This window comes from Natrix helvetica (assembly GCF_964273705.1).
Source record: "Natrix helvetica genome assembly, chromosome: 1".
Lineage (NCBI taxonomy): Eukaryota > Metazoa > Chordata > Lepidosauria > Squamata > Natricidae > Natrix > Natrix helvetica.
In genome coordinates, this window is record NC_138548.1 from 18955282 (window position 1) to 18975330 (window position 20049).

The 20049-nt window shown below is 46.0% G+C and overlaps 1 protein-coding gene across 1 annotated transcript; it reads left to right on the forward strand.

Moving 5' to 3' along the window:
• Window positions 1–1295: 1295 nt before the first annotated feature.
• PLPPR3 (phospholipid phosphatase related 3) lies at window positions 1296–19627 on the forward strand (the record flags this gene model as incomplete). The annotated part of the gene is made up of 7 exons (XM_081958847.1): window positions 1296–1370; window positions 1846–2031; window positions 5394–5523; window positions 6464–6659; window positions 8676–8733; window positions 15886–16059; window positions 17937–19627. 7 exons carry the CDS (start codon window positions 1296–1298, stop codon window positions 19242–19244), a joined length of 2127 nt encoding a protein of 708 aa, XP_081814973.1. The 3' UTR covers window positions 19245–19627.
• Between the last annotated feature and the right edge of the window lie 422 nt (window positions 19628–20049).

A 20049-nucleotide genomic window follows, 5' to 3' on the forward strand; every position in this document is an offset into this window, starting at 1 on the left:
CTTTATGACTGTGGTATTTGCTTAATGACCACTGGAAAAAAGTTCATAAAATCGGATCTGGTCACATTGCTTGTTGTTAGTTGTGAAGTTGTGTCCAACCCATTGCGACCCCATGGACAACATTCCTCCAGTCCTTCCTGGCCTCTAGCATCCTCTGGAGTCCATTTAAACTCACGCCTACTGCTTCGGTGCCTCTATCCAGCCACCTCATTCTCTGCCATCCCCTTCTTCTTTTGCCCTCAATCCTTTCCAGCATTAGGTTCTTCTCCAGTGAGTTCTTCCTTCCTTTAGGTGGCCAAAGTATTTTAAGTTTCATCTTCAGGATCTGGCCTTCCAAAGAGCAGTTCAGGGTTGATCTCCTCTAGAACTGATTGGCTTGATTGCCTTGCAGTCCAAGGGACTCACCAGTCATCTCCAGCACCATCGTTCAAAGGCCTCAATTCTTTGGCGCTCGGCCTCTCTTGTGGTCCAACTTTCACAGCCATATATTGCAACTGGGAAAACCATAGCCTTGACTATACATACTTTTGTTGGCAGGGTGATGTCTCTGCTAGGCAGATTGATACTGTCTAGATTTGCCATGGTGACCTGCTTTACAACTATAACAAAACAACTTCCCTTGGACAACCCTGTAATCCTTAATTCAGGGTAGAGTTGGGGTGACAGGATGATGCTGAGCATTTACTGGCCAGTTGCCCTTCCTGATGCCACGTGAAGTTCACAGCAGATATTTTTTCTTTGTTCCCTGAGAGAGAAACATTTGCCACAACCTAGGATTGAACTCTCAATCTTCCAAGTGGGAGGTGAGCATCTTCACCACTAGGCCACTCTTTCCAACCATTACTTACAAACATGGGGCTTAATTATGACCATAACTCGACTACCTGTATATGTGCATCCTTTGAACAGCACCTGTAAAAAAGAGCAGGCTTTCAGGGGAAAGACGTTATCTTAACTTTATGGACATTTTCCCACCCCATAAACGCTTATCCCTGCTCCTTAGAAACTTCAAAGACATTTCCCCTTCCTCTCCCTACTTTGCAAACTGCAACAAGTGCACACACACAGCCTCTTGAGGATAAAAACGGGGGCTCTGTAGGAAGGCATTGTAGGACAGGAGGATAGTATGTTGGTTTGGGCCTTTGTAGAATCCTACTTCTGGTTCTGTCATCTCCCATTGTAGCAGTTCCTTCCTATCTATATAGCTATTTATCTTGTCTCCTAACAGAAGCTGAGCTGGGGCTTTCGCTCCCACGCCCTGCCCACCCGTTCCTATAAATCCCACTGCTGACACCATGATCTCTGCTAAGGACAAAGCAAAAGCTCCCAAAGACAGCATGACACTTCTTCCCTGCTTCTACTTTGTCGAGGTAAGGACCCCCCAAAATATTAATGGTTTCCTTATCATTAGCCGCGGTGGCGCAGTGGTTAGAGTGCAGTACTGCAAGCTACTTCAGCTGACTGCTAGCTGCAGCTTGGCAGTTCAAATCTCACTGGCTCAAAGTTGACTCAGACATCTATCCTTCCGAGGTCGGTAAAATGAGAGGCCAGATTGTTGGGGGAGATAGGCTGATTCTATAAACCGCTTAGAGAGGGCTGTAAAGCACTGTGAAGCAGTATACAAGTCTAAGTGCTAGTGCTATTACCCATTACCCCCTGCCTCAAGAACTGGAGGAAGATGGAGGATCAGGTGGCTCAAAGGTTTAAGGTGGGCATCCTAGTTTAAGGGTGAATGTTGAACCCCCCATTTCTCTTCAGCTCCCAGATGTGGTGGCTCATTAGCAGAGACTTTATTCTTCCACTCTTTGCCTTGGCTCAATCTCTTTGCTTACTTCCGGCCTCCAGTTGCCCATCGTCGCTTCCTCCATCGTGACTCTCTACTTCCTGGAGCTGACCGACCTCTTCAGGCCAGCCAAGGTGGGCTTCCAGTGTTACGACCGAGCCCTTTCCATGCCCTACGTGGAAAGCAATGAAGAAATGATCCCTTTGCTGATGCTGCTAAGCTTGGCGTTTGCAGCTCCTGCGGCTTCTGTGAGTATCATTTGTTTGTTTATATCCTTTCCTTTATTATTTGTATAAATAACTCAAGGTGGCGAACATGCCTAATACCCCCTCCTCATATTTTCTCAACAACAGCAACAACCCTGTGAGGTGGGTTGGAGTGAGTGAGAGAGTGTTCCAATATTTGAGGGGCTGCCACAGAGGGGAGGGGGGGTCAAGCTATTTTCCAAGGCACCCGAAGGCCAGACAAGGAATAATGGATGGAAACTGACCAAGGAGTGATTCAACCTAGAAACAAAGAGGAACTTTCTGACAGTGAGAACAATCAACCAATGGAACAGAAGTTGCCTTCATCACTGGAGGCTTCTGAGAAGAGACTGGACTGCCATCTGTCAGAAATAGTGTAGGGCAGTGATGGCGAACCTATGGCATACGTGCCACAAGTGGCACGCGGAGCTACGTGTCAGGGCACGCGAGGCACTGCCCTGTTAGCTGGCGAGCGCGCATGCGCGCGCTGGCCAGCTGAGTTCACCTTTTTAAAAGCCATTTTTCGCCCTCCCCAGGCTCCAGAGGCTTTATAGGAGCCTGGGGAGGGCGAAAAGAGCCTCCCCCGCCCTCTCAGAGGGCCTCTGGAGGCGTCAGGGAAGCCTCCGGATGGTCCCTGACGCCTTTGGAGCGCTTGCTCGGAGAGTGGTTTTAAGCGTTCCGAAGGCTTCAGGGACCATCCGGAGGCTTCCCTGACGCCTTCGGAGCGCTTAAAACGACCCTCCGAGCAACCCGGAAGTCACTTTTGAGCGTTCCGAAGGCTTCAGGGAAGCCTCCGGACGGTCCCTGAAGCCTCCGGAGGGCCTCCGGGGGGGCGGGGGAGGCTCTTTTTGCCCTCCCCAGGCTCCTATAAAGCCTCTGGAGCCTGGGGAGGGCGAAAAAAGCATGTAAAAATGGGGTGGTCGCGCATTGTGCGCGCATGCGCACTGGGGTCGCGCATTGCATTATGGGTGCGGCACACCCGCACATGACCCCCCTGAGCTCCCCCCACTTGTGGCATGCAAGCCAAAAAAGGTTCGCCATCGCTGGTGTAGGGTCTCCTGCTTGGTGGGGGGGAGGGACCAGATGACCTACGGGGTCCCTTCCAACTCTGTTAATCTGAAAGAATCTGTAAGGGTGAGTGGTCCAAGGTTACCCAGCCAGCTTTGAAGCATAACTCTGTAGAGCTCACAATCTCCTGGGGATTGGCTCAAAGTCGCGCAACCAGTTTTCACATCTAAGTCTAGAACACGCAGTCTAGCTAGCTTGGCTTCTAGCTATCACCTTAGCCATTACACCAAACTGGTTCTTGTGCCATGGTACATTTCTCTCCTCCTCTTTTATGTATTGGATTTGTAACCTGGTTTTATCTTGTACAACTCAAGATAGTATACATAATGCTGTCTCTTCTTGTTTTTTTTAACAACTACAATGCAGGGTGGGTTAGGTTGAGAGGGTGGGACTAGTCCAAAAGCCCCAGTTGACTTCCATGCCTCAGGGACAGCGATGGGCTGCACATTTCCTTACCACCAGTTTGCCCTGTGTGTGTTTTCCACCCATGCGCCTGGCCTCAAACATGTGCCTAAATAGGATGGCATAGAGCCAGAACGGCAGAGTGGGAGTGGGCCCACCCACAATTTCCACTACCGGTTCAGGTGAACCTGTCTGAACTGGCTGAATGCCACCTCTGCTCAGGGAGCAGTAGAACTCATAGTACCCTGCTTTTAGTGTAGCACAGTATTGCTCAACCTTGTCAATTTTAAGATGTGTAATAGAATTAAGATCCCGTGAAGTGTTAATACCACTTTATAATGCCTTGGTAAGGCCACACGGAATCCTGCATTCAGTTCTGGTCGTCATGATGTAGAAAAGATGTGGAAAATCTGGAAAGAGTGCAGAGAAGAGCAACCAAGAGGATTAGGAGACTGGAGGCTAAAACATATGAAGAACGGTTGCAGGAACTGGGTATGTCTAGTTTAATAGAAAGAAGGACTAGGGGAGACATGATAACAGTGTTCCAATATCTCAGGGGTTGCCACAAAGAAGAGGGAGTCAAGCTATTCTCCAAGGCACCTGAGGGTAGAACAAGAAGCAATGGGTGGAAACTAATCAAGGAGAGAAGCAACTTAGAACTGAGGAGAAATTTCCTGTCAGTTAGAACAATTAATCAGTGGAGTAACTTGCCTCCAGAAGTTGTGAAAGCCCCAACACTGGAAGTCTTTAAGAAGATGTTGGATATCCATTTGTCTAAAACGCTATAGGGTTCCCTGCCTAGGCAGGGATTGGACTAGAAGACCTCCACGGTCCTTTCAACTTTGCTATTGTATTGTATAGTCTAGGCACCTTAACCTGGCTCTCGGTTCAGACATTTCATCCTGTTTGCTGATCGGAAAACTCATATCCAAAATGGCAAGTTCTCTGGGGTGACTACAGTAGAGGAAGGGATTCAAAATGGTGTCTGATCCTTTGTGATCAAAGTCTCACTCTCTCTCCTTGAAGAAGCCCAAATCATTAACAGCTGTCTTTCTCCCCACTTTCCCCCAATACAGTTCCCTCAGGAACACAAAGCAATCTTCTCCAACAGCGACCATCCACATGGTTTGGGACTACAATTCCTAGTCACCATCTGGGCGTTAAAGACCCAAGGCATCTGGTAGAGAGCTGGTTGGAGGAAGGTGACATATGGATTCTGCTGGATCGATTCCCAAACCCCATTAATCCCACCGTTTCCAACAGTGACTGGCAAATGCTCACTATATGAGCTTGAAAGCAGGAGTCCTCTGCTTAGTTTTTCTGTCTGATTTGGCCCTCCCGAGTTGGATTGCTGGTCAGAAAGTCCATTTGGTCCACCAGGAGAAGCTCCCAGGCAGATCCTAAAGACCAGAAATGAGGATTGTGCACAGTGGTGAGTTCTGGATCCCGTTCCAACCGGTGTGGTTGGAACGGGCCCGGCGTCACCTCCATGGATATGCCTGCGACGCCTCCGCAACGCTCCAGCTGCTCGGTGGAGCGTCGCACAAGCGCCACACGCGCCATGCCCTTGCACGGAAGCGCCAAAGGCTTAAAGGACAGATAAGGAGCTCTGGCGGGCGGGCGGGCCCTCCGGAGCACCGTACCAGAACAGTACCCGGTGCTCTGGGCAGGCTCCGCTACGCCCGTACCAGGGCGTACCGCCCACAACCAACCACTGGTTGTGCAGCAGTTAAATAGTTAATGGGATTGAGAGCATCCATGGGACCATCGAATTCTTGATTGCTGACTGGAGAATTCTGGGAGTTAAAGTCCATCCTCAAATAGAGAGAGAGAGTCCAAGGCAGGCAGGTTGGAAGGAAGGATCTGGCTTCTGACGCTGCTGCTTTGCTTGGCAGATCATGGTGGGCGAAGGCATCGTGTATTGCTTGCAGTCAAAGATGAAGGGCCGTAGCAATACTGAAGGCAGCATAAATGCCGGCGGTTGCAATTTCAACTCTTTTCTCCGCAGGACGGTCCGGTTTGTCGGTAAGCCTATTTCCACCCTTCCTCTTTTGGCAATCAAATGTCCTAACGATGCCACAACCACACCGTTGAAGCTGGCATCTTGACTTTTTTTCACCACCCCAGGGTCTCTAGTTTAATAAAACTTAAACCTAGGCCAGGAGTGTCAAACTCAATTCCATTGAGGGCCGCATCAGGGTTGGGTTTGACCTCGTTGGGGGGGGGGGGGAGGGCGTAGCTGGGGTGAATGTGGCCAACTCGATATCACTCGTGTCAGGGACGCCTATGGTGGCCCAAGTACTCAGCCAGCAAAAACGGGCTGGTGAACTCCGTTTTCAGCTGCGACGGCCTCCTGCAACCCTCGGCCAGCAAAAACAGAACTCGGGTGGGCTGCTTTTTTGCTGGCAGAGGCACTGCGGGCTGGTCCTTTGTTGTTTCCAGGGCAGCCCTGTGGGCCGGATCTAAGCATCCCATGGGCCGGATCTGGGCCATGGGCCTTGAGTTTGACTCCCCTGTTCTAGTGTCTTGCCCTGTTGGTGTTGGCGATCTTGGAGGTTCTGTGATTGGGCTGTTTGCTTCTTTGATTGGGGTATTATTTATTTCTTGATTGCTAGTTTGATGTTAATTTTGGTGTTACTCTACGCCAGGGATGTCCAAACTTGGGAACTTTAAGACTTGTGGACTTCAACTCCCAGAATTTCCCAGCCAGCATGACTGGCTAGGGAATTCTGGGAGTTGAAATCCACAAATCTTAAAGTTCCCAAGTTCGGACACCCCTGCTCTACGCTTATCTAGATGCTAATTGCTGGTGGAGGAGATATGTTGGTCTTTTTGTTCCCATTTTTTAGCTTGTTGATTGTCTCTTTTGCACATTATGTATCAAGGACCCGTCCTTACTCTTGTCCTTTCATTCATTCTACAACTCCCAGGCCCTAACCTGATCTGAATTTGCTCCCCCCTTCAGGTGTTCACGTGTTTGGCCTCTGTGCCACAGCGCTGGTGACCGATGTCATCCAATTAGCCACAGGATACCACGCCCCTTTCTTCTTGACCGTCTGTAAGCCCAACTATACTCTTTTGGCTATCACCTGTGAGTCCAACCCTTACATCACTCAAGATATCTGCTCAGGTCAAGACCAGCATGCTATTCTCTCAGCCAGGTGAGTCCACCTACCTTTGTTTTACAACTGCTATGGAAACCAGCTTTTGCTGTCATGTGTAGACTGGTTATTTCTAATTAAAAGTTGTTATAACTTCGGTCTATATTCCACCCAGAGTCACTCTGGATAGCATGGTGGGCAGCATATAAATTTAATAAATAAATACATGTCATTCATTCAAGCTTACCTCAGTTGATTACTTACTATCATAACAATATTGTCAACCACAGTTTCTTAGAAAATGTGCGTCAATTTTTGGGGAGAATTTGACAGTTATTTGAAAATTTACTGTTAGAATTGTATTCTGCTTCTTTCTTGTCATTTTTTGTCATTGTCTTAGGTGCTAAGATATTAAAAATAAATGTTATTGCCCCTAGTTAGGATTTCTTTCCTAAATAAACATTTTTGCAGCAGGACACTAGTGTATATAGTCCCTTGTACAGGTAGTCCTCAACTTACAACCACAAAAGAGCCCAAAAATTATGTTGTTAAGTGAGACATTTGTTAAGTGAGATTCACCCTATTTTATGCCTCAGTTGTTAAGTGAAGCACTGCAGTTGACAAGTTAGTAACCCAGTTGCTAAGTGACTGGCTTCCTCCTTCACTTTGCTAGCCAGAAGATTGCAAAAAATAAGCACATGATCTCTGCAATTGTCATAAATATAAATCAGTTGCCAAGCATCTGAATTTTGATCACATGTTGATCACATGTTCATGGGGATGCTGCAAAGGTCATAACTGTGAAAACAGTCATAAGTCACTTTTTACAATGCTGTTGTAACTTTAAATGGTCACTAAACGAACTGTTGTAAGTTGAGGACATACTAGTTTCTGCTTCCATAGTTGATAATTATTATTATGATTGAGCACCAGGAAGCACAATAATAATCTATTTTGCTACCTTTAGATTTACTGTCTCATTCTGCTGTACTTATAAAGTTGGGACATGTAGGTAGATTGTACTTGTTTTCTCCTTTGCTTTTAACTTCCCGCTTAATGACTGGCATTAATAGCCATGGTGGTGCAGTGGTTAGAGTGCAGTACTGCAGGCTACTTCTGCTGACTGCCTGTAATTTGGCAGTTCCAATCTCACCAGGCTCAAGGTTGACTCAGCCTTCCATCCTTCCAAGGTGGGTAAAATGAGGACCCAAATTGTTTGGGTCTATAGGCTGACTCTGTAAAACCGCTTAGAGAGGGCTGTAGTTTAGTACTTTTGGAGGTCCCCAACATTCTTGCCTGTGATGCTTTCAAAGGGCTCCATTTTATACCAGGGAAAAATCACTGCATTTTGATCAGTTGTTTAGAATTTGTATTTTTCAAACAGAGGAACGGGAAATTTAAGAGGTGGCATAGTGATTAGAGTGCAGTATTGCAGGCTACTTCTGCTGACTGCCGGCTGACTGCAATTTGGCAGCTCCAATCTCGCCAGGCTCAAGGTTGACTCAGCCTTCCATCCTTCCAAGGTGGGTAAAATGAGGACCCAGATTGTTTGGGTCTATAGGCTGACTCTGTAAAACCGCTTAGAGACGGCTGTAAAGCACTGTGAAGCGGTATATAAGTCTAAGTGCTATTGCTATTGCTATGTCCTGGGCTTAGGACAACAACAGGAACTGCCTGAATTTCTGTTGCTAAGTGTTGCAGTCATATGACATTGTATAAAGATGACTGCATCACTTAGAGACGATCCCAGTCCCAATTGCCATCGTAACTCAAGGACTACCTGAATGGGTTTAACATTGCTAGTTTTTACATGAGTCCGTATATATTCTGTGAATGTGTCAGTTTTAATTTTTAACACGATAAGAGTCATTAAATATAACCCAACAAAGGCTTTTTAAGAGTCCACCGTAATTTTTGAAATTGGGAAGGGGTCTGGAGAGCAGAAAGTTTTAAGAAATGCCTAAGTGCTTCTTCCTAAGTGCAGTTGTGGTTGAACTCGTCAAAGTGTTGTGAAATTAAGGTCTCCTGACTGCAGATGGATCATGGATGTTTGTATCATTTCTTTCTCCCTTCCAGGAAAACGTTCCCTTCTCAGCATGCCACCCTGTCTGCATTTGCTGCCGTCTACATATCCGTGAGTTTTACTTGTTAATGTCAATACCGGAAAAAATCAGGCTCATTAAGAATTCTGTCTGTCGTAGAATAGAGAAGTGCTATTTAAGACCGACAAAGCCTCCAATAGCCAAGGTGCAATTATGTTTTTAATGCAACAGAAAGAGAAGATTAAAGACATACTGGGGCTTAATCATTTTAACTGCAATGAACTGTAATTACATTTAAACCTAATGAAATGAAATTTCATTTTTTCCCCTTTGATACTGCAAACAGAATGCTTCCCTTTGCCCCTGCCCCAGCATGTCACTGAAAACAAAATCAAAATCACCCCAAAATCAATATTCAGGTGATCCTGAGAGCACAGATAAACCTCCGAGTGGCCTCAATGACTCTCAGAAAGAGTGCTAACGTCCAGATGACTGCAAAGAATGTAAATCCTCCCATTCTCTGCCATTTAGTCAGAACTGAAGGAGCTTCTTGGATGAGAAGCGAAACGTTGTAGGTCTCAGAAATCCATCACAGCAGGTGTCCAAAATGTCTGTGTCCCTTACGCAGAGTTTATGTGGCTTTTATACAGTTTCAACAAGCAAAGCAAGAGCATAGGCAGCAACAGCATCTTATTGGTACATTCTCCTTGTCAATCTCTTAATACCATCCCAGCCAGGGTTGAATCTCACATAACACAACAGTTCCTGGCTCTGCTAATTAGGTGAGCTCATAGACAGTTGAGGTAATCGGTTACTAAGATATGGCAGTTTGCTGCACATGTCTGTACACAACTTTTGTATAACCTCTACATTCAAGGAAAAACAAAGGAAGTCCTGTTGCCTTTTGAAAAAAGCATTTTTGGACCACCTGTTGTGGCTCGCCAGCGACCAGCGGAGCTGGCGCCAGATTCGGACAGTGGGGAGTTTGGGGAGGAACATGGGCCACTCCTGGAGTCTGGGGAAGGCTCTGATGAGGGCTCTGTGTCAGAGGCAGAGAGGGTTTCAGGGCTGTATGCCAGTTACCAGCTGCCTTCAGAGTCAGGCATCAGTGAGGCAGATGAACAGCTGGAGCCTGTTCCCAGTGTGCACATGCACAGAGTTGTCAGACGAAGGGAACAGCTAAAGAGCAGGGCTCAACTTGGAAGTAAGGCCATAGGTGGATGATGTGTGGCCCCTCCCAGAGGAAATAAAAGTGGAGCGAAAGGGGAGTGGAGTTTGCAGGAGACAATTAGTTCGCTTAATTGGTTGTGGCTCTCCAAGACTCCTTGCCAAGTTTTGGCAATATTGGCCTGGCAACTCCCCAAGCCAGATAAGGTCTGTGACTGTAAATCCTCCCTTGAAAGACTTTGTTGGATGTGAACGAGAAGAATTCACAGTAAATTAATAAAAGGGTTTTTTTTAAATAAAAATATGTATTATTATTTTTAATTTTCAAAACAAACACAACATATCCTTCTTTACATACTGTAGAAAGTGTATCAGTTGGTTACAAAAAGGCTTTCGTGCATCTCTTTCACAGTCAACAAACATAATTCATATTAACTCAAGTATTTTAACTCAGATATTTATACATGTTACCGTCATCATACCTCCATTTTCATTTGACTATAATTGTTTAAACGTCCTTCATCATAAAATATACCAAGATTTAATACATAACCACATACTGGCATTTCATTTACTATTTCTAAAATCTTCCAATAACACTGAATTCTTATGTCCTATTCTAGCTAAACATCCATAATATTTAATAACAAAATTTTCTAATCCTCCTTTCCAAATCACTGTTTACAATTTGCACCCAGTTTCCTTATGTTGTACCCATACCTGTATATATGTTGTTATCATTATCCCTCCTTTATTTAACTATATCCTGCATCATAACATTTCCCCCCTAATAATCAAGACTTAACTATATCTAACTTAGTTCTTTTTTATTAACCAGCTGGTGAGGAATTTTTACCATTTTAAAAGAGACTGCCTAGAAAAAACTTAAATTAATTTAAAATGGAGAACAGAAGAAATAAGCGGCGGAATTAAATTTGGAATGGTTTTGGACAGTAGGTTATCTTATTTTTTAAATGCTATCTTCATGGATGGAATTTATGCAAGCCTTTTAAAACGAATGGATTAAGTTGTCTTCTTCTATTTTTTTCTTTTATTATTCTTTGTAACCTATAGACTAAAATTCTCCTCTTTCATTACTGTGGGTGTTCTTCTAACTCATTCAAGAATCAGATTTTTTTAAAACTTGAAATACAAAAAAGATACAAAAAGAAACAAAGAAAATTGCAACAATAACCTGCTACTCGGAGGCTGGAGGTTTGTGTATTGGAAACAAAACACTCTTACTTTTCTCACTGATTATCCTGGCTTGGCACTCCAAGGTCTCACTGCTTGTTTATAGAGAGTGATAAGAAGAAAAGCATACAGATGTCCCTTTGAAGTATATCTTTAACCAGAGAAAGGTGAAAATAAAACGTTATTGTGAATCTATGCTCAATCTTGTTAAAACCTCCCAAGCTAGAGCAGCAGTGTTTGTTAGCTGGAGATAATGACACAATTTCAACAGCAGAAAGAAATTTTAAGTCTGCAAAAGATATTCTCAGAAATACAGAAATTATCAAACACATATGAGAGGATAGAGAAGAAGTTGGAAGACTAGAGCATCTAACAGCAAAATATGATGAAGAAGTTGGAGATGTTTATCAAATGGAAAAAGTGGTGGTTAAAATCCTAAAAACCGAAGAGGAAAATGAATATAAAGAAATTAAAATTGCTGATATTTATGGTGATTGGTTTGTCTCTGAAAATGGAGAGTGGAATACTGAAAGAGGAATTAAATGGAGGGGAAATCTACCCCAGATGGCAAGATACAGAAGAAGAGAAAACAAAAGAATTTATGGATTTAAAGAGAGAAATTTTATTAGCAATATCATTGATAACACTACCGACAATCAAAGATAAGCCGATTAAGGAAACAGAAGAAGGGCATCAAAATTACATGAGAAATTTTATAAGCAAAGAGTTGCTAAGAGGAGTCCATACAAAGCTGATTAAGGAGATGATCAGAGGACTGACACCACAAATGGCAGAAGATATGAGACTGTTTTGCTACTGGAAAGATACAGGTTGAGAGATGGAAGAGTATAATTTAAAACTAGTTAAACTTAGTGAAATTTAGTGACAATAGATACAAATAAATAATTGATAATGATAATAACGTATACAATGTGTAGTGTTATGGTAAGTAATAATTGAATATGAATATTGAATGGTACCCATGAAAGGAAGATTAGAAACCCTTTTGGATTGTATATAAAGATTAATACAAAAGGTTTTTTTTTTTTGTTGGGACAAGGAGTTTGCTTCATGCTGTTGGGAAGCCTCGATCAGAACATAACTGTGTCCCAGATGACTGAGAATCTCTATAGAAAAAAATCACCCCAGAAAAACTTCCACAGACCTAGTTTGATCTTGAGTTCAGGGCTGAGCATCCAACTATATTTCCCAATAGCAAAAATGGGAGAGGGGAAGGGGCTGAAACCCACCTGTTTGAGGTTTTACAGGAATCTGCAGGATGCCAATTTGAAAAAGTCCTTTTGAAAGAGAAAGTATTAGAGCTTTCATAGTTTGTTAATTGATGTCTTCATATAATCAACACCAATTAATCCAACATTCGTCCTGATATAGTCAATTTCATTCTTCTGTTATAACAACAACAGCAGTGACGTGCGGTGAGGTTTATGGCTGGTGAGGCTGGTGACATCATCAGGAAGGCGGGGAACGAGACCACGTGTGCTGGAGGCTGAGGCTGCCTCAGCCTCCAGCACACGTGATCCCATTCCCCGCCTTCCTGAGCGCGCTCCGCCGGCTTGCGCTCCGCAGTCCCCAACAGCAGCTGCTTTTCAGTGCTTTTCTGAGCATCTGGCGTTTAGGACATCCAGCTATCTACCTAAATGCCAGACGCACAGAAAAGCACTGAAAAGCACTTCGCCTCCAAGCCACTTCATCTTGATGACGTTGCCGCAGCGGCTGGGAGCAGCTGGACCTCCAGAGCGGTGCCGAGGCGGCCCGGGCGGACGAAAGAGCGAGCGAGCGAGCGATGGAGGATCAGGCAGCCTGATCCTCGTTTGCTCGCCCGCTGGACTGCCTAGGCGCCACTAACCCCGTCCATCCCGGGAGCTGCGGCGACATCATCAAGACGAAGTCCAGTGGAGGCAGAAATGTTGTCGGTGCTCCCGGACTTCGTCTCGATGATGAAACCACAAAAGCAACTGGGGAACGACGAGAACCTTCCTGCCTCTGCTGGACTTCGCGTGCTCCTTGCGACTGCAATATACGTCCAGAAGCGGTTTTTGTGGCTAATGGGGTTTGGGCTTCCAGCCCAACAGCCCCTACCACTTCTGGACGTCTATTGCAGTCACGAGGAGTGCGCAAAGTACAGCGGAGGCAGGAAGGTTATTGGCGCTTCCGAGAACCCTCCTGCCTCCGCCGGTTGCCCATCTGGCACCGCCCCATGCACGCACCTCCTCCTCCTCCTCCCTCTTCTTCCTCCCCAAAAGCTCTTCTCCTTACCGGAGCTTAGCGGGAACGTGTAAAAGGGATGGGAGGAAATATGTATTATAATTTATTATTATATATTATTTCATGATGAGAGGTGAGGCTCTGCCTCCCCTGCCTCCCCTGACCGCACGTCCCTGAACAACAGCAACAACAATAATAATGTGGGCATTGATAAAATCACATTCAGTCAATTGCAAAAGGCAGTTTTATTCAGAGCAGCTCACGTTCTGCAAGGATACTTTTAACACCATCAGACAGCAACATCTGCCTATCCCAGATACTTGGGAAGGATTCTATAGATGAATTAAACATGCTAAATCTAGTCTAAACATCTGGCTGACAAAGTGCGACAAATGATAATAATTTATTAAGTTTATATGCCATCTGACTCTCAGAAACTCAGTTTCTCAGTTATCTCTCTCTGCCCAAAGGGGGGAGGGAAAGGGGGAGAAAGAAGAGGAGATTATTGACGGGAAAGTGGATAAAGATAAAACCTAGGAATGGCTTACAACTGGAGTTGAAAAGAAACTGAAGGAGCAAGCTATTCAAACTAATGGTGTCAAGGCTAGATCTGAAAAACACACCAAACGATTCAAAGTTCTGATTGTGCAAAGAAGCAGAAAAAATAATACTCAACTCATGCAAGAAGGTAGCACAAACTGACCACAATCAACTAGATAACAGTGTTGCCAAAATGATTCACTTGGACAGAAAAACTCTTATATGCCAGTAATGAAAAATTGGTAGGAACATATAGTTGGAAAAGTAGTAAATAAATGAGCAGGTTTGTGGAATTTCCAAATAGCAATAGCAGACTTATATACTGCTTCATACTGCTTCTCTAAGCCAGGGGTGTCAAACTGGTGGCCTGTGGGCCGGATGCGTCATGCACAGGCCACACCCACCCCAGCTCCACGAAGGGAAAAAAAACATCACAAGACCACAATGACGCTGCGAGTTTGAGTTTGACACCCGTGCTCTAAATGGTTTACAAAGTCAGCCTATTGCCCCCTACAACCTGGGTCCTTATTTTACTGACCTTGGAAGGCTGAGTCAACCTCATGATTTAACTGTGGTTGAAAAGAAGAAAATGTGAATAATTGATGTGGCAAAACCAGCGGATAGTAGGATAGAAAACAAAGAATTGGAGAAGATCGTGAAATCAAAGGTGAAAAATTATGGTGTAAACCAGCAGCTATCAACACACTTTTGGGGACCATACCCAAAAACCTTAGATAATACTTAGATCTGGGCATTGACAAAACTTCCATCTGTCAATTACAAAAGCCGTTCTGCTTGGATCTGCAGATATACTACACCAATACATTAGGACAGTCTAGGTCCATGATGGCGAACCTATGGCACGCGGGCCAGAGGTGGCATGCAGCGCCGTCTCTGTCGGCACGCAAGCCGTCACCTCAGTTCTGTTCTGTGCGCACCTCCCACCAGCCACCTTATCTTCGAGTCTCTGCCGCACATTTGCAGAGGGCAGAGCATGTGCAGGGGAGCGCATGTACGTGCATGGCAGGGCACGGGGCACACACATGCATGGGGAAGGGCACATGCGGGGGGAGGGGTACAGGTAGAGCGAATGCAGCACGCATGCATAGGAAGCAGGGCACATGCACGTGTGTGTGTGTACGTGCACTGCATTTTGGGGGTTTGTGCATGCATGCATGCATTCATGCACACCAGTGGTGGGTTGCAGGCTGTACGCCCTGATACGGGCATATCGCTGCCTGCCGGGAGCACTGGGTACCGTTCCGGTACTGTGCTCCGGAGGGCCCACCTACCCACCCGAGCTCCTTACCTGTATTTGAGCTCTTCGGCACTTCTGCTCATGCTCCCGGAGCGCACGGCACCTGCGCGACGCTCTGCTGAGCAGCTGGAGCGTCACGGAGGTAAGGATGCATGCGAGGGCTGTGCGCGTGGTGCGCTCATGCATGCGGGGGACGCCAGGCCCATTACACCGTACCGGTTGCAACGGGATCCGGAACCCAGCATTGATGCACAGCCATGGACGCTTTGGGCCCTCGGTCCAGAAAAGTTTAGCCATCACAGGCCTAGGGGTTTTGGGGGGGGGTTGTCTATCCATCCATCCTGCGACATCCTTGATTCTCAGGAAGAATGTGATGCGAATGAAGGCCAACACCAGCTAAAGTATTGGCAGCTGTGACTTCATATTGTTGTGAAAAGATCATAATTGATTCTATGCTGCTCAGTGTCTCTGTGTGATTGGGCTCCACTTAGCAAAGCTGCAACCTCTCAATCACAATCCAGCAGGAAGTTCCAGATAATAAGCGATTGGGTGGCTATGTCATGTGTCCACAGCGGAATACGTAGATGCCGTTAGGGAAAGAAGGGAAGAGATGCTGCTAGGAGAACAATTAGACAAGAAAAGCAGGAGCCCACAAATTGCTCAACGGTCAAAGAAAGGAAGAAACCTCCCCCTTCCCCAATTGGGTCTATCGTTTAAAAGTGGCAGGTGGGAAATTTGCATTTTCAGACTTGCAAGAATCTCTTCGTGTAGCCTTACAATAAGGTAGAAGTAGCTCATCTAGGGGTGTTTCCTGTCCGGTTTACCCTAGAAAGCTGACCGTCTCCGTTATCATCCACAGATGTATTTCAACTCCATAATCTCAGACAGCACAAAGCTCCTCAAGCCAATCTTGGTGTTTGGTTTCGCCATCGCAGCTGGCATCTGTGGCTTGACGCAGATCACCCAGTACCGCAGCCACCCTATTGATGTTTACGTGGGCTTCTTGATTGGTTCCGGCATTGCTGCTTACTTGGTAAGTGCCTGTCTTTCCAAGTGCCGTGGGAGGAAGGGGCAGGGAGCAGGAGGGCACCTATTTGCTAAAAGTAGTACACAAAGAAAAGAATAGAACAGAACAGAACAACAGAATAGAACAGAATAATAACTATTACCACTTCGAATGTGCATTAATTGGCATACATTCGGATGAAATTTTGGTGCATACAGCTCTCAAAGGGTCACCACCTCCAATATGCACTACATAAACATGACAAATAAATAAATAAATGATACAAAATTATGCCTATACCCACATATATTACATGGCACAGAGAAACAACACAGTCTAGTTAGGATGTACACATTTACATGGCGAGAAAAGCAAATCTTGCGAGTTTACCAGATGGATGGCATAGGGAAGAAAGCTGTTACCGAATCTGGTAGTCCTGCTAGAAATACTTCGAAACCTCCTGCCAGAGGGGAGCAACAGAAACAAGACCATGACACGTGTGTGTGCGTGTGCGTGTGTGTCTAACAATGATTTGAGCTCTAAGCACATAGCGCTTATAAACAGTATCCTGAATGGCAGGAAGCGAGCTTCCTTTAATCTTGGCTGTCCTTACTACTCTCTGTATGGGCTTTCTATCTGAGGCACTGCTGCCACCAAACAACAATGCAGTTTGTTAAAATGCTCTCGACTCGTACCTGTCTGTCATAAAGTGCAGTCACATGACTTCAGGGTGCTTCAAAGGGTAGTAAATGAGAGCCAAGTGCCCCAAATGGGAGGATTTTAAAACTTCAAAACCAGGTCATAAGTAGCTTTTTCTGAAACTGTCATAACTTTAGGTTACCAGAGGACTATCTGAATCCAGCCATTAGATCTCTCTTTTGTCCCATATAATTAAGTGATATAATGTCAGACAGGAAAGACCAGGGTCCATAAGTGAAGGTCCAATTCAACTGATTTATTGCTAAAAAGCACAGGAATCTTCTCAACTCATGGTTAGCACCTGCTTGGAGTTAGATAAGGGTCCATGGAATTCAAGGAGAGTTAGACTGCTTAGGGAGTCTAGGCTAATCCCTCTCTTAACTCTCCCCTAGACTCTCCTCCTATATACGGTGTTGTGGCCCGTTGGTTGCCAGTAGAGCTAGCTACAGTCAAACGAGGAGGAAGTGAAGGAATAGCCTGGGCCAGCTTCGGAGCCTTTGGAAGGCTCTGATAAGGAAACAGCATCAGAGACAGAAGCAGAGCTGGGGCCTTCCATCCTCTCCGCAGGTGGAGAGGCCGCTGTCTTCGGGGCCTGAGCTGAGTGAGGGGGAGGAACAGATGGGGCCCATTCCATATGCGCGTATTGCAGAGAGGAAAAGAGAGGAGGGCAAAGGAAAACAATAAGCCAGCTCTCAGGGAGAGGCAGACGTAGACGATAGCCAGCCCCTTCCTGGCTGGGAAATAAATAGGAGGGGTTTGGGAGTGGCCGGTTGTTGCAGACAACTATTCGTTTCTAGTATACAGCAAGCAATTCAGATTTCTTGGCTAAACCCAGGCTTGTTCGGACTAATTACCGTATTTTTCGGAGTATAAGATGTTCCGAAGTATAAGACACCTCCACATTTTTACCCTCATTTGGGGGGGGGGAGTTCATCTTATACTTCAAAAAATACGGTACATTTGATTTGTTTGTTTGTTTATCCATGTGAATAAAAGACTGTTATTGCCCGGTTATAAAAAGGGGTTTGTTTTATTCATGAGTGAAGGTCTTATCACTACTTGCGAAGGCTGGGTCAGAACATATAGTCCCAGAGAGCTATACCAAATAAGTTTTAGTTATGTAAAATAGGGAACAGGACAATGTCTATTTCCATCCATCTCTGAGCTTTTTCAGATCTTTACCCCATGTTCCTTGCTACACACAGGCCTATCACGCAGTGGGCAACTTCCGGGCACCAATAGAAAAGGCTCCCTCTCACCCTCCTGCCAAGGACGCTCTCCGAGCCCTGACTCAACGTGGGCATGACTCCGTTTATCACCAGAATAAGTCGGTCAGCACCGATGAGCTCAACCCCCAGACCCGGCTGGAAGGGATGAACCGGCAAGTGCCACGCGAGAAGAACTCGCTGGGGAGCTTGAAGCGGGCAAGTGTTGACGTGGACCTTTTGGCACCCCGGAGCCCTATGGGCAAAGAAAACATGGTGACCTTCAGCAACACATTACCACGGGTCAGCACCCCCTCAATGGATGACCCTGCTCGCCGCCATATGACCATTCACGTCCCGGTGGACGCCTCCCGATCTAAACAGCTGATCACTGAATGGAAACAGAAATCAGTGGAAGGCCGTGGAATGACCTTGGCAGAAGAGGTGGCCAGGCGGGTTGCCTCCGATTCCTTGGCTGGAGAAGAGGAGGATCATATCCCGCCTTCCTTGTACCCCACTGTCCAGGCTCGGACGGCTGAGCGTGCCTCTATGGGTCCTCGGGTCCTCATCCAGCCAAGACCCAGGGCCACTCAACTGGTCCACATCCCTGAGGAAAGTCAAGCGAACGCCGGTGCTAATATTTCACCCAAAAGCAGCTCGGCTGTGAGGGCCAAGTGGATGATGATGGCTGAGAAGGGGGCCGCCCAACGGGTGGCCAACCCACCGCGCCTCATGCAGGTGATTGCCATGTCCAAGCAGCCCGGGATGGTATCGGTGACACCCAAGCATTCAGAGACATCTTCGTCCTCCACCAGCTCTGACTCCTCCCAGTACTGCTCTCCATCGGAAAGAGACAGCTCTAGCGTGGTTACCATTGATGCTCATGCCCCTCACCACCCAGTCGTACATCTGTCTTCTGGAAATGGCCCTTGGGAATGGAAGGCCACCCAGAAAGCTTCGGATAGCCAAGATGCTTATGAGCTCAATGAGATGAGCAAAGATTACCATGGGTTCCGGCCTGCCAAAAGCGCCGGAGTCTCACCAGGTTCCTCTGTCAGCGACATTGAACAGGAGGAGGCCCGTTACGGCAGCGTGGCCACCATCAATGTCTCAGTGGGTCTGGGAGGGAGTGCATCGTTGATTTCAGCAGAAACCAGCCCTGGGGAAAGCCTTCTAGGGGCCTCCAGCCGGGAATCCACGCTGCGGAGAAAACCGGCTAGCTTAACGGTGATAGACAAGGACGGGCAAGTAGAAGAGACGGAAAACTATTATAAGAAGATGCAAGCCAACCGGGGGTATAAGGAATAATCCCATCACCTACCTCTGGTCACTGCTACCTTGGACCAAACTATGATTAAAATTGTGACATTTTTTCAAACAAGCGTTGAATTTCAGATGGTGGGACTCCATCATGATTATATTCAAAAACCAAGGTCAAACCATCTGTTTTATCTGGTACTACAGTAATTCAAAGGACTGAATGAATATACATTAACAATAACGGTAAAGTAGACGGTCTTCCAAATGGCTCAAACGTCTAAGATTCACATGGAAGACATTGATAAACAGAGGAGGTTTGGATCAGGTCAGCCTTTGGGATTATTTTACCTTCTACTAGGAATGGATACTGTTGAAGAATTCTTGGCTGGATTTTCCAGAGGACTTAAACAAACAAAGAACACAAAATGTGGGTGGTATTAAAATAATCACAGCTTATTCATAACTAGCGATGGTAATGATAATAAGAGTGAGAAGGTGAGAATGGAACAATCCAGTCTGGATTTATTTGGGGTATCCTCCTGAGCAGTGCCAGTTGGATATAACCCAGCCTTTCTCAACCTGATGCCTTTCAGAATAGTTGGATTTCCAAACCTGTCCTTTGGTTCAGCCCTTGTTTGGGAAGCCTGAGGTCAAATTCCCCCTGCTCCCCCACCCCCAGGAATCTGTATGTGTGTGGGGGGGGGAGGTTGTAATACTAAAGATGGGGTGAAGTTTTACAAAGAGGTGGGAGAATGTACCTCTGAAAGTTCAATCTTCTGAGATGTTTTGGAGCAGTGTTTCTCAAAGCTGGAGACTTGAGTTAGGTGGACTTCAATTTCCAGAATTCCCCATC